We start from the raw sequence: 19,500 nt of genomic DNA, 5'->3' as shown, positions 1-19,500 counted from the left end.
CCCAGTTCCTCTGAGGAAACTCATGAATGGGAACCATCCGGTTACCATATTTGTTTGAAGGAAGAAAGCAAAGAAATGAGGGTCTCAATCTGATCATACAACTGTTTTATTCTTGTGCTCTTGTGCTGTTTACAGTGTCTCCCAGTGAAGAAGAACCCCAGGGAGTGTGATTAGGGACCTTCAGTGAGTCAGCAGCAGCCACAGGAGAATCCAGGGGTAGGAAGGAGATACAGGGACCCAAGGCAAAAGGACTGTTAGTGCTAGTTTGCCCATTTCCTGGCCTCTAGTTGCTCAAATGGGAATAAAAGAGGGAATATTAAATGATTGTCTACTGGGATGGAGCACTGGGGAGATCTGGCTATGAGAGGGGATCAGAAGCGTGGGGGCAGGATTAAAGCCTGGGTTTTAAGCATCTTGTTCGGGGGACCACTGTGAGAGACAGTGTGGGAGAGGATGCAGCGATAAGAGAAGGTGGAGGTTGCTGGAGATGGGGCTCAGCTGTGATCAGGGAGGAGGGACGGGGCTCTTCCGGGTGGCAAAGGTAGGAAAAGGGATGGGCGGAGGCGCTCATTCTGTCCAGTCCTTCTTGATGGACAGGCTCCACTCCCAGGTAAGGTGGTCGTGCTTGTCATCATCCGTGAAGAAGGATTTGTTGTGGTAAGTGCCTCGAGCCAGCATGCCCTTGGGGGCCTCCTCAGTTGGAGTCAGAAACTCATACTCCTCTGGCCGAGGCCCGTAGCTGCCAACCATGAATGTCGCTTTATCCACTGGGAAGAAAGAAAATTCATTAAGGTGAAAGCCTGGTAGAGGGAAAACAAACACTGCACACTGAAGAATTTGGAGCACAGCTCCCTGTGATCAAAGCCAAGAGCAATGGTTTCCAATCATGGCTAAATACCAGATTTACCTGGGGCAACTTTTTTTTTTCTCTTAAAAACATTTTTTTTTAAAATTGGAGTTCTTTTGAATAATACACTATTCTTTGACCCACTCCCAAAGGTTAGTGATCTGCTGTGGGTCCCAAGCATCAGTGTCTTTAAAACACATTACAGCTGATTTTGAGATTCAGGAAGGTGGGGAATCAGTGCCCTAAATCCATGGGGATCTAGACTCTTTTCATGGAGATGTAGCAGATTATACCATAAAAAAAAATCCCAGGTGTCAAAAGGTACAAACTTCCAGTTATAAGATAAGTAAGTCCTGGGGATGGAATGCACAGCATGGTGACCATCGTTAACAGTACTCTAGTGTAGATTTGGAAGTTGCTGAGAGAGTTGGTATTAAAAGTTCTCAACACAAGAAAAAAGCATGGTAACTATGTGTGGTGATGGGTATTAACTAAACTTTTGGTAATCATTCTGCCATATATACATATATCGGATCATTATGCTATAAGCCTCAAAATGATGCAATGTTATATGTCAATTCTATCTCCATAAAAAAATATCTCAAACTAGTTGAGACCTGAGTTCTGGCTTCAGCTCTGCAACTACCTAACACTTTGGAGCCTCTCTTTCTTTTCTATATAATGAACTCCAAGGGTCTTCTATATACAAACTATCATTCTATGAACAGTTGGAGGAGATAAGGTAACAGCTGGGGATCAGAATGAACAGAATTCATGGATGGAATAATTAAATGGAAAGGAAAACCCAATCATTTGGTAAAAGCAAAAAATAGTGATGAACTGGGACAGATGGTAAAAATAGCCAACCAAAGTTATTAATAGGTAACTGGATTATATATTAAGAATAGTAGGGATTAGAAAGTATAAGTAAAGGTAGGTAGGCAGGCAGGTGACATTTAGTTAGCTGTTGTTTTGAATAAGCTTGGAGGAACCGCTACAGACACCTCATCGACCTCTTGCCCGACTGAAGTACCACAGTCTTTATGCCCAAAGGAAAATAATAAACTGAACTATTTTTTCATGAGACCAGGTATTGGAACGATCAACCAAGATCTTTCAGGTTAACAATCTTCTGTGGCATTTGAGTCACTGAGTGGTTCTCTATGTCATGCAAATTGATCAGTGCCTTCCCTAGCCCTCATCGATCCATTTGGAGGAACTGACCTACACATTATTGTTTCACACTTCCGGGGGATGCCGTTTGACACCTTCAGGTAAAAGGGAACTTTACAAGTGCTTCCATCAGCCTTCCACCGTTCACTTCTCCCTGCCCATATTAATGGAAGACAACTGAAGACAGGTTCCCACGGCATGTACCGCTTAGGTACAACTTGTCGAGAAAACTGCACGTTAAGTAATGTGATATTATTTGTTTCAGTTACAAAGCTTTTCTCGATTCTAGAAAGAGTACTTTTTTCTATTTCTTTGTTTATGAGATTGAGCACTGTCCCTACGCCTCTGCCCCGCCACCTGCCCCCCGTATGCTGCTACCGCCTCCCATCGGATAGGTCTTTCCTATCTTCGATTTCTGTGACACCCAGGTTTTATACTTGTGAACTGATTTTTTTTTTAATGCTAAGACTACATTTATGTACTTTGATTCAAACTTATCTTGATTACTCTTCCCCTTTATAAGTAATAAAGTTGAATTCCAGAAGCTGAATGCTGAAGGTTAGTGGCTGACCCAGTCTTAACTAAGTTTCCTGAATACAGACCTTGCCATTAGTATGTAGGTCAGAAGTATATGTGTGCCTCTCATAGGGTGAGTGTCCACAGCTGTCATCAGATTCTTAAATGAGTTTAGGGCTAAAAGTTGCTCATAACCTGAAGTTTAAGTGTCGGTGAGAAGCAGAGTTTGGGACAGTGGAAGGTGTTTACCTTTACCTTTTACCCCCGTCCGGTAGGTGTGTTGAACATATTTCAGTCCTGACACGATATCCCTGTTCACCTGTAGGTGGGAAGGAGTCAAGCGATTCGGATTAGAGAGGATCTTTCATTTTCCCTCATCTTTCGTGCTGATCCTACCTAGCTGAGGCTTCTCTGAGGACAAAAGGACTGAAGATTTGGTTCAGAATAAGTTACTACTGTCTTTTAGCGCGGTGATGAGGCAGACATCGGAGAGAGGAGGTCACAAGACTCAACGTTACCAATCTGGTTGTAACTGTCTAATACTATGATTTTTGGTGTTGGGGATGGGATGGTTAATTACAACATTGTCTCAATATTCTTCATTGCATTTCTCCTTCCTCAATGGTTCAGAGAATGGTCTTGATCTCCCCTCCCTGATATTACTGGCCAGAAGACCATCCTCATTTTAGGTTACAAAGGTACCCATGGAAACTATTGTGTAAATATCTGAAAACTCCTAACTTCAGAAATGATCCACCTAACATATGAAAAACAAACAAAGAGAAAAGTCGTGATGGAAAATCAGGTCTAGAAGGTGACTTTGCCTGGAATGTAACTGTGATTGTAGTCTAGAGATGAGGAGATGGGTCACAGGAAAACATCTCCCTCATATGTAAATAATGGGTGAAATCCATTTGCATCTGTATTTTGGATGGCTGTCATTCTCAGACATTGTCTGAGATCTTGCCACTTTCCCAAGCCTTTCAAAGAAAATTTACTAAAACAGAATGAAAATATAGACAGCCCAAGCACTTTGTTTTTCCATGATTCATTCTACCTAGGACTGAACTGGTCTCTCTGTTAATTTTATACAGTGGTCATGTTTATACAAACAAATTACAGTGGCCATGGCAGCATTAGCTTGATGGCTTGTTTAACTGTTCACCGATGTAAGAATTAAAGCATCTTAAAAATAGGTTCTCCTCGACAATAGGTAGGACTCCCTTTTTGTTTTGGACAGAATAGTTAAAGCAATCTGTCTGCGCTACATTTTGTTTCGTTGGCAATGAGGTAGCATAGGTTTGAAACCTGCCAGCTGAGGTTTGAAACTGTCACTCAGTAAAATCTGTAGCATGAACCTACCAAAAGCAGACAGAAAGAAAACAGCTTCATTGAAGAAACTGTGGTGAAATGAAACCCGAACTTTCTAATTCCTCTGACTTCCACATGTGACTCATAGAAATAGGAAAAATGAATGCATCTTTCTAGAAGTCTCTAAGCTGGTCTTCTGGGCCTAGTAGAAGATGTGGCCTGGTGGTTAAAAGACCAAAAAACAGGAATGGTGGCAGAGTAGTAAATAAGGGCTTCAAAATAAAGAGACTCCTGTTTTTCTACTGCTCAATAGAGTGTTCACTTAACATAAATATGGTTGAGACAGACGAAAGAAAAGTATAAATATTCCTAGTTATTCTCTTCCTCTGCCTGCACATCCCTCCCAATTGTCTTTTCCACCCCAGGAAAAGACAGTTTACTGGGAGCATGAATAAAAGTGAGAGCCGGGCTTCCCTGGTGGCGCAGTGGTTGAGAGTCCACCTGTCGATGCAGGGGACACGGGTTTGTGCCCCGGTCCGGGAAGATCCCACATGCCGTGGAGCGGCTGGGCCCGTGAGCCATGGCCGCTGAGCCTGCGCATCCGGAGCCTGTGCTCCGCAACGGGAGAGGCCACAGCAGTGAGTAGGCCCGCGTACCGCAAAAAAAACCCCAACAAACAAACAAACAAAAGTGAGAGCCATGGAAATCATATATACCACATCTCCTTGGGAGGCAGAAGGAAAAGGGGAAGAAACTAAAAGAAGCATCCCAGTTTTTGGAGAGTGTTGTTAAGTTTTGAGGAAGAAAGAGAAGAACTTTGAGAGCAACTAAGAGAGTTAATGAAATTCTAGGGTGTGTTGCTGGTGTTATGAATGCAAACTTTCTTGGACATTTTTCAAGAGACATCAGTAAAGATTTAAATCATTTTCCAATGACATATTTTCAGTTTGGAACTGGTGTTTCTTCCTCGATCCACGCTGGGACAGGCCACAGGGAGGTTCGACTTTATGTGGGTTACACATAGAGAGTGACCTTTCCCTGTTAGAGACAAGACCAAATCTCTGAAGTGGATGGGACTTAAAAACTGCTTTCTGTGCCCACCTTCTCCATCGCCTTCATGTGTAATCCTGACTGCCGAGGACCCAACCCCGGCCTTGCCACCCATGGCAGAAGCCCACGCACCAGACCTTTCCTTCTCATCTTATTCACATCAACATTTTCTTTTTGAATTTTATTTATTTATTTTTTATACAGCAGGTTCCTATTAGTTATCTATCTTATACATATTAATGTATATGTGTCAATCCCAACTGCTTATTAAATTGAAAAATTAAGGCAGTAGCATTAATGATTTGAAATTGGACTGATGTGAAACCCATTTGAAGAATATTTGGATACAAGGCCTTACTAAACTCTCAGATGCTTTAGTAATAAATACAGGAAACAAGTCAGTGACTATTATAGAGTGTCTATTATAGAGTAGGCATCAACAAATATTTTCAGAAGGAAATTATTCTGAGGCATATTTGTATGTGGTGGGGAATGATTGTCCATGGACCCTGAATCATATCCTGAACCTTGGAGAAAGAAGGGCTGGTGTGCAAATAGAGAGGGCGGATGGGGTCTTTGTTGGTGGAGCCCAAGCCCTGGAGGAAGTGACCAAGTGGGAGTGAGGGGCAACCAAAGCACCTATAAGCCATTAAATGGAAACAGTGAATTTCTAACTCATTTGTTTTCAAAGTCAAGGTTACTTTTCTCTTTGATGTTGGTTGCTCACTGGGATATGGGCCTATTCATTCTATGTCAGTTTATCTCCTACTTAGTTTTGCTCTTACTTGTTTACCTGCTCTACAACTAAGTTGTAATTTCCAGTTATTTACCAAGCACCACACCCCCTGAATTTATATATCCTTGAGCAATTAGAGCTGAGGCTCTAGCTGTTCTATTTTCTTTTCCTATTAATTGATTCATTCATTTATCTATTTCTCAATAAATAGTCATGGAATATCTACCATTTAAAAAGTTTTGCTTGAAATATTGCAAAGAAGGGATAGATAGTCTCTCCCTATCTCAAGGTGTTTAGGCTGAATAGGGGAGAAATGATACAAATGGTATAATACAAAGTAATGTGTGTCTTGTGGATGGGAGTATTAGAAGGTCCCAGGAGAGGGATCCCATTGGCTTCAGTGATCAAGGGAGAGTCCAAGGGAAGGGTCCTGGCTGGAAAAAGGCATGAAGCAAAGCTGCACCTGTAACAGGTAGAGCCCAGCATTGGGGAGAGGACAGTCCAGGGAAAAAAGAGAAATAAACAAAAAGTATGCCAACGTGATAATGCAAGAAATTTGATTTTTTCTTCCTCTGATTATAGGAAGGATTTAAACTTTATTAAAACATACAAAACCAGATACTTACTTTGAAGTTAATTTTGACTCTATATTCAACACCTTCCTTTAGCACAAAGGTTTCTTTTTTGAGGGCTTCCAGATCCCCTGTAGAAGTGGATTTTGAAAGAGTTAATTCTCCTCAGAAGGACATTCACAAGGAGATGAATGAAGTTGAAGCTCCAGAGCCATTGCTGGGCTCCTCAGAGCAACATGGTCCACATGGTCCTCAAGTCAAAGAATGTCTGAGATTAGTTGCTGCACAAACACACATTTGAAATGCCTGAAATCTTGCAGCCAGATATGAAAGAAATGTGATAGAGCTTTTCCCCGAGTTTGACTGCAACCTTAAGGATATGTAAGATGTTATGGTTAAAGACTCTGCCCCCACCCCTCAAATAAAGAAATAGGAGAAAAATATTATATGAGTGCCAGCTATTTTTTTGTAGATTTGTGGTGTTTTCTAGCTTTAAAAAATGTACTCATTTGGTTCCTTTTTATCATTCTAAAAAAATTTCACTTTTGTACTTAATTTTGCTTTTGCATTTGCAATTTCATCTTATTTTTCTTAAGGAAAAGGAAACATCACTTAAGTTATAAAAGCTTCAGGCTCCATAAAACTGAGATCTGCCCCTAATTAGAGAGGTGATCTTTCTCTGCTCCTCTCCCAACGTGATCCTGTATAATTTGACATTCGGGGTGACTGTGTGTGTGTGTGTGTGTGTGTATGTTTTGTACAATTCTGTGCACCTGCTTCATGTACAGAGTTGGTACCAGCATCCTATGTATACATCTGGGATTCACCTCCATAGCTTTTTTGTGACAGAAAACTGAATTTGGTTTTCTTGCTGCTGGGAAAAGAGGACAGAGACCAAGTTTTCCCTGCAATATCATCAAGCCCTTCTGAACAGAGCAGGTTTCCTTAGCACTAATTCAGACCTTATCTTGCAAAATGACGGTTGTACCTGGTAACTTTACACAATTTTGCACAGGAAGAGGTCTGAGGTCCGATGAGAGAGAGAGAGAGAGTTTCTCTCTTGGAGAATGCTAGAACGTGGAGGTAGCTGAATGTATGCTCTAATGATTTCGCTTGAATAGGAAGTGTGTCTTAACCTCCAGTTTCCTCTCTCTGACAAAAAGCCCATATAAGGTAAAGAGTGGATGTGTCCTGTGTGAGGGGAACCACCTTGCTGTTAAGCCTACTGTTCTAGAGTCATGCTTTATTCTGTCTCATGAGTCCAGTTTTTGAATCTAGTAATAATTTTTGGTTTTTTACTAAAGACCTGCCTTTCATGCCCCCAACCCCTAGCTCAGTGGCCCTTTCCTCATTCCTCCCATTTGCCAATTTTCCCCAAATCAGCCACCTTCCCCGGCTCTCCTCATTTCCTCCAGACCTAAGTCTCAGGAAAGGACTTGACCCTTGTCACAATAAAGTGAAAGAAAATAACATGTTAATTTGTACATCTTTAGTGGGGGAAGTTGCTTCTTTAAAAGAATCAGAGCTTTAAGTTAAACAATGTGTATTTAACAGTGGAATTCCTAGCATTATTCAGGAGGTCTTAGATTTCTTCCTGTCTTCGGGTAAGTTCTGTAGCTGATGCAAGGTCAATATTTTCTCTGATGTTTAGATTGTATAAATATTACCATTTCAGAAGCATACAGCTTGCTTCTTAACATTTCCATCAGCAGTCTTTTTACACAAATAGTAATTCTCCTGCTACCATGTGGAGATAAAAATCTGAAGTAAATATGATACAGGTAGATATATCCAGTACTTACACCTGACCCCTTTTCAATTAGAGACAGAGACTGGGCTTTTCATTAAGCACAGTAAATACTGTGAAAACTATGATTTGTGAACTGGACTCAGCATACCTTACTAGAATTCACTTTACTAGGATTTTTCTCTTTTTTTGCTGGGACAGAGGACAAAAACCAGTTTGCCCAGTGATGCCATTAGGCCCCACTAAACAGAACAGATGTGTCCACTTACCAGTGAGGTCCATGGTGATGGGTCCTGGGGCACTTTCACAAACCAGGGTAAGACGGGTGACAGTGACATTGGGGGCTGTTGGGTCTGCAGGATTCAAAAGGGAATGTAAGCACAGAGAGGAGGTATTTGCGTACTCATGTGTGTGTGTGTGTGTGTGTGTGTGTGTGTGTGTGTGTGTGCATTTAAAGTAGGAGAGAGACAAGATAACGAAGAAAAGGGATATCTCCATCTGGAGGAGAAAAGAAATGGAAGTGGCTGATTCACCATGCTTGGTCTTAGTGGCCTTATACATTCCAGTGATGCTATTTCTGCTTCAGGTCCTTGTAGGTCCATCTCAATCCTCAATAGCAGACATTTCCTGAGTGGCTATGGGTACTCTGCTGGTTAGTCACGGCCCATCCATATCTTTGGGCCATGTCTTAGTTCGCCATTGCCTATGTGTACGTGGAAGAGATGGTTATTTAGGTAAGGAGTGAGAAGGAGAAAGAGAAGAAAAAGAGAGAAGGTGAGCAATCGTGGAGAGAAGACAATTCTGAGTGGTAGTCTGAAATTCCTTCTAAACCCTCCCTATGTGTTATTTTTATCTATGTCAATGTCAACTTGCACCTTATCTCTGAAGAAAACTTAATTATCTGGTCCATAACTTGATTTGGCACATAGAGGTTGCACCTCACTCACTTAACCCTGGAAGCACTTGGTACACTTTCCTTTGCAACTGCTCCTGAGTAGCTGAAATGTCTGCCTTGTCAGTGCCCCTTCACCTGCCCCGCATCTCGGCACACACGCACCTGCTACCACAGGCCCGTCCCCCAGGAGCGTTTTCTTGTACTTTGCTAGACTTTCATCATCTTTGTCCATCTCCTGCAGCTCCTTCAGGGACTTCTGTGGTGGAGGCTTGTAATTGAGCTTGCCATCCAGCTCTTCATCCTCCTCCAGGTGTGGTTCTGGGGCCTTTTCAGTCATTTTGATCTAGAGAGAGAAGGAGGGAGAGAAAGAAAGAGAGAGAGAGAGGACGGTCTATTAGCCAAAAGTCAGTGGATATGAACGATGTTTGTGGGGCTGTTCTTAGCATTATTTTTGCCCTAATGAACTTGTGTAATTGTCAGTGATTTTCCAGATTTTCCCCTAATTCAGCCTCATTGTATTTCACAAAATGAGAATATAATGCATTCCAGGCTTTCCTTTCACATGCCTGAATGTTACCATACTGGGATGTGTCCCTCCTGTTCACTGAATGAAACTGACAGAAAATAAGTAACTCTTTGGGAATCCTGTAAAACAAGTGAAACAACATAGTACAGCTGTCCCGGACCATAATGAGTGGCCCTAGCTCATATACTTATAGAAATTATCACAGTCCTCCAAATCCAGCCAGCCTTGCCAGTGTCAAAGTGCTCAGTGTATACAATCCCAGTTATGATGGTTTCAAGTATGTGCTAAAAACAGTTAGCTCTTTCCCATTCATTGAATCTTTCCCTGAACTCCTGCAAGAGCTCAAAGGTAACTCATGAGAAGTTGTAGGTCCCTGTGATACCTGCCTGAGTGTCTGATTGGTTTTCACCCAACACTGCTAATAATTCCTTGAGCACAGGTACTGAGTGTTGTGTTTCTCTTGAATCTCCCAAGACACTGAAATAGTTCAGCCATTTTATAAGCGTTCATTCATTGACTTAATAGGTTCTATATATAAAGATCTTCTGTTCTTTTGAAATGACACAAAATAGCAAAGGACTCTAAATTCCTCCAGACAAATTGTAACTGTGTCTTTAGTACTTTCTATCAATTTCCACTTCCCTTTTAGTACCTCTCTACCCTAGCGAGATTTCCCCTGACTGACCTTATGCTCTAAGACCTCACCTGGGCATACTCTGGGGTCTGTCTTCTTTCATCATCATTTATATTTACTTGTTTTGTGTTAAAACATTGAGGGAAGATCTAATAAAATTATTCACACATAATTGTTGATGAATGAATAATAAATTTTAAAATTATTCCTCTTAGGGCATGTATAGTCAGAGCTTTTCAGAGCTGAAATGAACCTTAGAGGTAATATATTCCAAACCCTAATTTAATCATTGAGAACCTTGAAACCCAGAGGTTAAAAGAATTGCCCAAGTTCACATAGTAGGGTGAGATGCCATGTCTTAATAAAGAGGAAGAAATCTCTACTGGAAGAATTTCAGGCCCCATGGCTGGAAGCAATGGAGCTATTTGGGAAAAACAAGGGAGATATTTGGAGAAGGAGATAATGTCCTGATTTCCTTTTGCTCTGCTCTGAGGGTAACTCTCTTCCCTGTTTTGGGTAAAGGCTTTAGTGCTCGGAAGTGGCAGAACACTAAGTAAATACCTATCACATCTCATCCTGAGTGACTCTTCAAATCTCTAAAAAGTCCCCTGAGAGTGAAGCTGTGTCTGGCCAAAATCAGTTATGGTTTTGAGTCTCAATGTCACTATTATTGGCAACAGGAAAAAAAATAATTTGGAAGTGAAGCCAAACAAAAGCAGTTTTAACAGAATAAAAAAAGGGAAGGAAAAGAAATCATATCTCCTGGCTCATCCATCCTCTTCCAGCAAAATAACAAGCCAAACACTGTGACTCTTGGATCAACTCTGAAAACAGTATTGCAATGCCCAGGTCCACTTCCTGTGTAGGAAGGAAGCATGTAGGCCTGTTCCTGTGGCGACTCTTGCTTCAGCTACAGAACCAACTCCACTCAGAGTTGAGCCTCTAGAGAAGATCACAATAAACAGAGTGACTAACTCAACTCATGTTACAAAAAACACTCAGGGAAAGTGAATGAACTGGTTGGAGAAACAATGAAGGATACAGTGGGTGGAGGTTGTAGGTTGTGGGTAGTTTAAGGACAACCATTAAGTCACACATAAAGAGCAACCCAGAGGAGACTAATCAGATGAGACAGGTTCTCCTCTGGAGCCTGACCAGATATCCAGGGTAGAGGTCACATAAGAAACCTGCAGACAGAGCATCAGGAAAGCTATCTACAGATGAAAGCATCTCAGGCCCCATAGGCAGGACTTTCTGGAATATATTGCTTGGTTCTAACAAGTCATGTGCTTGAAGTTTGACCATGAGATGATGACATCACAGAAGATCATGGTGACTTTAATAACCTAGGGAATTGTAATTCTGCACCCTCAAATCTCAATTTTGAAAGGAGAGAGAGATAGAGATAGAGACAGAGACAGAGAGACAGAGAGAGAGAAAGATCTGGTCTAGGACAGCATTTCCTAACTTCTCACAGTGTAATCATTGACAAGTCAATTTATCTGTCATCTAGAGCTTGATCTTTTCATTAGTGAATCTGAGACTTGTGTCACTTTTAAATTTCCTTGATTCATTACAGATACAATAATTGCTCTATAAAAATGAGCCAAAAATTTATTTAAAGGCATTGAAGATCAGAGGCTAATGTGGGATTACTATATGAAATTGTAGAAGGCAAGAGGAGGAAATTCGGGACAACATGAAAATAATTTGGTCTAATTATATAGCATAAAAAAAAGAGAGATGTAGTCAGATGACCCCAAACCAGTTCACTCTGGAGAGGTGATTGGAAAAAAAGATGAAAATGTCATAATATGGCAAATAAAGGACTGGAAACCACTTCTTAGGGAAAGGCCTTTTGAAAGCAAAATGAAGGTCACAAATATATGATGAGCATCTAGTATTTACAAGACACTGTACTTTAGCACATACTGATATTTGTTATTCTCCAAAGTGGAGAAGACATTGGAGGAAGAGCAATCTAGCCATACCAAAAAGCCCAGCTTGTTTGACTGACGGTTCTTAATCTTTTTGGAGATTACAAAGCTCTTTAAAAATCGGGTAAGGGTCATGGTCCTTATAAAAGGAAAAAAGGAAAAAGCCCATGAAGTTGTGCACGCAGTACAGGGGTTCATGGACTCCTGAAGTCCTTTGTAGATTCCACTGAAGTCCATGATTAAGAACATGACCTTGAAACTGTAACTTTTGGAAACAATGAAGCAGAGGGTTGAGTGTTAAAGGGGAAGCTTGCTTGTCTCCGAAGCCTGGCCAGACCAATGACACAACTCAGCCTCAAGCCACGGAGCCTGTCTGTGAACCTGAAACGTTGGCCCTCAGAAGCAGGAGAAGATACCATGTAACATCTGGATCTGACCACAAGCCCAGCAGAAAAGCGACAGTGCACAGGGGGCAGTTTTAGGGAAGAGTTCTGGGTCAATCTATTTGATTTTGGATAATTATTCCCTCACTGAACTAGGCCTCATCATGCATGAGTTTTCATTCTGGCTTTGCCACTAACTAGCTGTAACCCTGTGAGCAAATGTTCCAACTGCTGTGATCTTCCTTTCCTCATCTTGGGAAGTGAGAGGTTAGGGCAGACCATCTCTAGGTGCTTTCCTTTTCTAAGGCCTTTACCTGTAGTCAAGTGTCAGCTAAATTAACATTCCGTTACCTTATTTCACCGGTGTATATAAAAGACTACGTACCTCTGTTCTACTATTTCAAATTTATGTGAATTCCCCAAAGATCCTACATTTTCAATTTCACAGTTCATTTCCGGGGAACTTCAGATTCTCCCAAAGCCCCAACTGGTTTATATATCTTGACAATGGTTTCCCAGACCACCTGTGTGTGTATATTGAATTACAAATACAATTTTCCTTTTTTTTTTATTATAATTTTTACTGTTTTTTTTTTTTTTTTTTTGGCCGCACCGTGCAGCTTGAACGACCTCAGTTCCCTGACCGGGGGTTGAACCCGGACCATGGCAGTGAAAGCCTGGAACCCTAACCACTAGGCCACCAGGGAACTCCCTCATTTTCCTCTTTTCCATTTTATGGGTGCTGCTGAAGTGAAAATAGTAATTTTATGGAAATTCCAGACTTTTTTCTAATCTCATCATCTAAAGAACAGCTGGTTTTGTAATTGATGATAATAATTCTAAGAGTTATCACATATAAGTGCTAAATGCTGTCATGAGGATTATCTCATTCAGTCCTCACCACAACCTTAAGGACTGCCGTTATCCCCATTCCCTTCTACAGACCGGGAAACTAAAGGTGAGGTCAGTAACTTGCCCAAGAAGACTTGTTGTGTAAGTGGTAGAATGAATATCTGAGCCTGGGTGGTGTGACCTGAGGCTCTACGCTCTGTCGCTTCTGCTCTCTTTATTAAGAAGTAATCATGAAACTGGAGAGCTCTGGAGAGCTCGTTTGATCATTGTGGGAATCTCCCTGGGGGGTGCACAGGCAGAGGTAAGTGCTGCTTTGCAAAACTCTGCAGGGCGGCTTTAGCAAGTCAGGGAAGTGTCACATAAAGAGGGTTTTCAGTGCAACTAGGCTCCGTGTCCCCTTGCGCAAGTCACTGAACCTCTGCTCCAGTTTTGGCCTCTGCAAAATGAAATCATTGTGTTAAAAGATCTCTGAGACCCCTTCACAATTCAGTGACCCTAATGCTCCTTAAGTTAAAGAAGCTGTAAAACAAGAAAGGGAAAGAGGAAGTGGAGGTGAGGTTGGGGAGTACCCAGCCCATCAGCACAGAACGTTCTTGTTGGGGTCTGCTCACCTCCCTCTGCAGCTCACCCCCTGTTCCACAAAGAGCAGGGTTGTTTTGTTTGTTTGTTTCTTTGTAGGTTGTTTTTGACTTTGGTTCTTTACACAGTAGAAGTGAAATGGAGAATTATCAATGTTATATTTCATAAGGCCCCAAAGCACATATGCTTTTTTTTTTTAATGTGCTCACCACTCTACTTATCTATTTCCTGCTTCACAGATGCCTACACATGTGAATTTTCACAGCAAACCCACACACACCCATGTTTAGTATTCGGTGAAACAGTGCCAAGATTTAGATGGGCTGAGGCAGCAACTTAATCCTCTCAGGCTCAATTAAAATGCCAGATTAAATTAGGGTGGGTACTCATGGCATGAGTGTAACATAGCACAAATCGGTGTTTTTGCTTACAAATTCAGTGACATTTCCAAGACACTGAAAGTGAAAGGCACTTAAGAATTTACCAGTCTCCAGGATGGAGCACACTCTACTGGTTCATTAATGCAGTTCTAAATAATTGGAGGGCAAGAAAAGGTAAAACTCTTGAGTTTAGATGAAACAAATCACCTGGTTAATTCATAGAAAGATGACCCTGTATGTCTCCTGGAACTTGAGCTTTGAGACCGATGGGCCAGAAATTCAAAATATGTATCCACGATTGACTTTTTGTGGGACTTAAGCCAGTTATTAACCTCATTGAGCCCAAGTTTTTCCACCAGTAAAGTGGGAATAATAATCTTTCTTTACAGGGTTGAGGAGTGGGAGAAAACATGAAAAGTTCTTGGACTGTCCTGGTCAATAGTAGATGTTCAGTAACACTCTATTCCCTTCCTCTCCTCCCTTCCTGGTGCCGCTGTCTGTTTTGCTACAGTTTCAGCTTCAGCAAGGTAACTGACTGTCAGACACCAATGCTTTCTTTTGCATCTGCAGTGTTGACAAGCTCATCTCCTTCCTTCTTAAAAATAGATCTTGTCTCTTTGAGGAGTACGAAAGAGACAAGAAGTTCTGGGAACTGCAAGGATTGTTTATAAACTGAGTCAGCCATAAAATGGGACTGTCACTATTATATTTCTTTAAAAAGCAATTTAATTTTAGATTCTATTTATTGCTCCCTTTCATAAGTGAGGCCAAGGGTCACTCTGTGAATGATGGGAAATGACAGGAGACACAGGCACAGCTAATGGAGAGAATTCCCTCTGGCTCTGGAGCAAAGAACAGTGGAGACTTAACTCATGCCCCGAAGTTGCCAGATCGTGCTTCTTAGATGCACAGGCCGGGAGTATTAGATAGAAGAGTAAAGTGGAGGGAGAGAGAGAGAGACAAATGTGGAAGCCGCAGAAGTAGGGGATTTCCGTCAGAGAAGTACCTACGTGAGCATCAGCTTTCCCTGTCATCTTTGTTTCCCAATGTCCAGGATATGCCCACTTTCCCCACATCTGGGGTTGTAGCTTTCCAGCAGGTCATGGAGAGCTGGACCCTCTCAGGGCTAGTGGAGGAGGATTTAGGTCTGCTTTGCTGTCTACGTGGTAATTTGGCTCATTTGGGGAATCCAAGTTTATCCTTCGGGACTCCAGAAGCTGTCCTGTTTCTGGCTTCCTTTCTGGTGTGTCACTATTCCCTAGTGACCGAGAGGAATTGGTGCTTCCAGGGCTTCTCAGAGCTGCTCTTTACCACCCCCCACCAAGAACATCTGAAAGTGCAGTGCTGGATAAGAGGAACCAACCCCATGCCTGAGAGGACAGTGTCTTGTTACACTGTCTTGTTACAATAAACATTAAGATCAATCAGAGGAGGGTACAGGTTCCTAGAAGCAGAATTCTTTAGCATTTCCCTTGAAAGAATTATTTCCTGAGAAATAATACATCATTCCTTCCTGGACATTCATAGTACAGTTGGTCTTCTGCTGATACTGAGGGCACGGGACTCAGAACATCCATGGATTTTAGTATCAAGGAAGAAGGGGGGTGGTCCTAGGACCAGTGCCCCGTGGACACCCAGATTCATATGCAAAAGGAGAGAGAACTCAGAGGACGCATTCATCTTTCCTGAGCCTCTACTGTGTGAAGTCACTCTACTTCCACAAACATTCATTTTAAATAATCCTCAAAGAAAACTGCATTAAGTCAGCCATTATTGGGCAAAAGACTACACTGCAATTATTCGATCCATTCACAGAGGTTTAAATTAAGCATGAAAAGTTAGACAGAAGTAGAGACAATTTTTATAAGCACAAATGGTGAATATCAGCCCCTCTAAGAAAACCCAAGTGAATTTTTACAAGCTCTGGCTGTGGAAACCAGAGTGTGTGCAAACCAGCAGGGAGGGACTCAGTGATTCTTCATTGAATGGATAAATGTTGAAGTTTCAGGAGTAACATGAGACCCATCTCTGGGGGTGCCAGTATGGACTCTAACCCAAGATCCTGGGTGACAGTAACACTGACCCAGGAACAAGGATGCCCAGAATGTGGGATTAAAGAATCTTTCTTCCACGGGCATTTCCTAAAATGTCCCTCTGAGGCATTGTAGCTACTGGTTCTTTTTTGCACCAGTGTGTGACCTTAGCCAAGTCATTGAACACTCCTGAGCCTTCCTGTCCTCACTGTGTCCTCTCAGAATTCAGATTTATAAATTTCTCATACCAGATCTGACCCAAAGAAGGCCCTCCACGTAAGTTGTTTCTTTCTCTATCTGCTTAGTTTTTACTCCCCCCAAGGCATCTCTCTTCCTGCCAGCTGAAGTTTGGAATTTATTGTGCTCCCATGAATTGGTCGGGGCGCTCATCTTTCCATCTGATTGACTCTGCTGTTCTGAGCTTCCACTGAAAACAGAACCTTGACATTGCTCCGAGGATACTTCCTGAGGGACAAACTCACGGTCTCCCAAATAAGGACCGAATTCCAATGCCTGGAAGATGCCAGCCTTTGTTCGGCTAAAACCTGGTTATTCCGCGTGTGCTGGATCTGTGCGGTATGGATGGGGAATGAACTATTCTCTCAGAAGTCCACACATCTCAGGAAATAATAAGATGATCTTACTATGCCTGTGTCATATCTGGATTTGGGAGGGATCTTTCCTTATAAAGGTAATGAAACAAAGCAATGGCGAAGGTGAATGATGGTTGCCTATGACTGGACTCTCTGGGGCCAGCACAGACCGCTTGATTCTCTTTGCTTAATCATTCCTGCCCTGAGGCTCCAACATGCTAACCCTGAATTCAGTGGTTCTTGGTCTCTACATGAAGGGGTGACTATGGGACCTCCATGTAGGAGAAATCTGCATTCCCCGACCCCGAGCAGAAGAACAGCTCAGAGTTTATCAGACCCATGCCACAAGTTACCCTAGGTCCAGAGTTTAATTACAGACCACTTTCTAAAACATGCTGCCTAGGACATCCTCTAAAAAGGAAGAAAGTATTTCCGGTCACACCTAAAGCACTTCTCCTGGCTGCCAGATTCAGACCCTGACATTTTGAAGGTCCACTGACTGGGGGTCCTATCTGGATTTTTCTAGAATGTATCTCTTAATAAATTGTTTGGTGTCTTCTGTGTTTGCTTTGAGTTCTCTCAGAGGTAAAGAGCTGGTCTTTGGCAACAACAGCACTTATCTTTTTGCCCATCTCACTGGCTCTTGCTAATGGTAGAAATGCTATCCCTGTAGAGTGATGAGTAAATAGCCATGCTCCCCCTTGGATAATTAAATCCCACTGTACCCTAGGGGAGGCTTTCATTATGCATTTCTCTTACATCCCCAGAAAATTCTTCAGTGGAAAAGAGCTTAATATTTGACAACTTTGAACCATTTTTTTCTTTTCAACCAGTCCCTTTAAAGTCTGCCTATAAACAGGAAACCACACATCTCCACCCCAGCAGAAACCCACCATCCACCAACGCGTTTCGTATCAGTTTGGATCTACAGTCTTTTTGCTTCTGAGCTTGGCCAGATGCCGGCTCCAGCCTTGTAGGAACCTGGCCAGGCGCGCCCAGTGGGTACATTCAGAGCCTTTTTCCAGGACATCCAGAATTTATCTCCTGGGCTGTGGCACTCACCCTCCCTCACCGAGGTGCCTCCCCTGAGTCACTGCTGCCACTCCCGCTCTGCCGCTCTGACTTCCCCTTCTCTGCAGCCTCCTTAGGTACTTTATTTTCATAAAGTTTGTTTTAAAGAGGCACAGCCCCTCTCAAAAAAATAAACCGTAGAGGACTGTAGTCTGGTGTAGAGATTCCTCCATTTGTCTGTGCTCACCTGTAGCCTCCCCTACCCTGAAGGTATTTCAACTTACATTCAAGGGTTCACGTCTCCGTCCTGGGTGCCTCTGTCTCTCAAGGCTGACTTCTGAGCACTGGCAGTTAGAACAGGAAGGAAGTTGTGAGAAAAAAAAAAAAAGTTTTAAACCTACTTGAAGAGGAAACCCTGGGCTGTCTCAAATCCTGTTCCTTTGCGCTGTGTATCTCTTGATCAGCCAACTCTGAACAGCATTCCTGACGATTCATGGCACATGTGAAAGCATGGCCACCCACGTGAGCACGGATATACCTCAGTGTTCAGACAAGGGTCTGGAGCTTATAACTGTGCGCCCTATGGATAATTGTGTGGATATGTCTAAAACTCAATTTCCGTGCATACGCTTCTGAGGCAAGTAATCTAAAACCAGTAGCAGAAAATTCACATAGACCTTACTTTGTATCACTAACTTCTGTTCCTTTGGGGTCTCTGCCAGCTTCCTTATCAGCCAGATATTTTGAAAGTTAGCTGGTAGTGAATGCTGGGTGCTAAGACATTATGAATTTTAACTACATGTATTTAGCCCTAAGTCTTAACATTTGTCCTGAAACTGAGCTTTAGAGTTTTGTCGGTCATAATTTCAAGATGTAGCATGTATTCCAGCACAAACCGTCAAATGTTATTTATTGTAGTTTTCACTAATTTTTCTTTTAAATTAAAAGAAGCCAAAGCACTGTTTTGATTAAACCTCGGAATGCATTACAAAATAAAACTTCATTAATTCATAGTCTTCTAACTGAGAACTTGTTATAATTTAACAAGTGCTAAAACTGTCTTTGTACCTTATTTGAGGAAATGGCTTGTGAAGTAATTTAAATGGAAACAAGTTGCAGAGGCCATATTTAAATCATTTGCGGGAACAAACAGTTTTTAAAGCACCCAAGCCACATTTTCACTAGACGTTTCCATTGTTTCTGCCAATAATAAATGCTTATTTATATTAATATTTCAATATTCAGTATTTACATTGTTCTAATATGTTTAGAGCTGACTAATTATGCAAACTGACATTTATTATGAGAAACTGACATTTATTTTGTAGTCATTTAAATGTAGTGCATTCTGTTCCCTTCATTTAGTAAGTTGAGGCCACCAGCTGGATCTTACCCTTAGTCAATGGAACTGAAATAAGTAAGGAGGTGGTGGTCATTTGATGGGAGAAAAGAGATTAATCTAGAAAAATATGAAAAGGAAAACAGTATAGAATTAAAATTAATAAAAGTGAGGAAAACCAAATACAGATTTAGTCTATAAATTTCAAAATGCTGTAGATAGGACATAGCTTTTGAAACAAAGTATCTGACCGTATTATAAATAAAAGCGAATATTAATTTACACAGAAGATAGTAAAGTTTGTAGCTCAGAGCTCTCAAGAAGGGACATATTTCTTCTTTCAATAATATTTTTTGAGCACATAATTCCTCCAGGTATTGTTCTAG

At 41.7% G+C, this 19,500-nt stretch overlaps 1 protein-coding gene across 1 annotated transcript; it reads right to left on the bottom strand.

The window, feature by feature from the left end:
* Nucleotides 1-90: 90 nt before the first annotated feature.
* On the bottom strand, nt 91-18,170 carry ARHGDIB (Rho GDP dissociation inhibitor beta). The gene is made up of 6 exons (XM_027129530.1): nt 18,060-18,170; nt 9,010-9,190; nt 8,222-8,305; nt 6,260-6,336; nt 2,792-2,855; nt 91-767 (listed from the first exon to the last, which is right to left on the bottom strand). Exons 2-6 carry the CDS (start codon nt 9,182-9,184, stop codon nt 568-570), a joined length of 600 nt encoding a protein of 199 aa, XP_026985331.1. The 5' UTR covers nt 9,185-9,190; nt 18,060-18,170; the 3' UTR covers nt 91-567.
* Between the last annotated feature and the right edge of the window lie 1,330 nt (nt 18,171-19,500).

This window comes from Aethalodelphis obliquidens, unplaced genomic scaffold, assembly GCF_003676395.1.
Source record: "Aethalodelphis obliquidens isolate GAN/ISIS:26980383/991018 unplaced genomic scaffold, ASM367639v1 scaffold36, whole genome shotgun sequence".
In the NCBI taxonomy this organism is placed as follows: Eukaryota; Metazoa; Chordata; class Mammalia; order Artiodactyla; family Delphinidae; genus Aethalodelphis; species Aethalodelphis obliquidens.
Note: the sequence above shows the minus strand (reverse complement) of the source record. Positions and strands in the feature narration are given on the sequence as shown.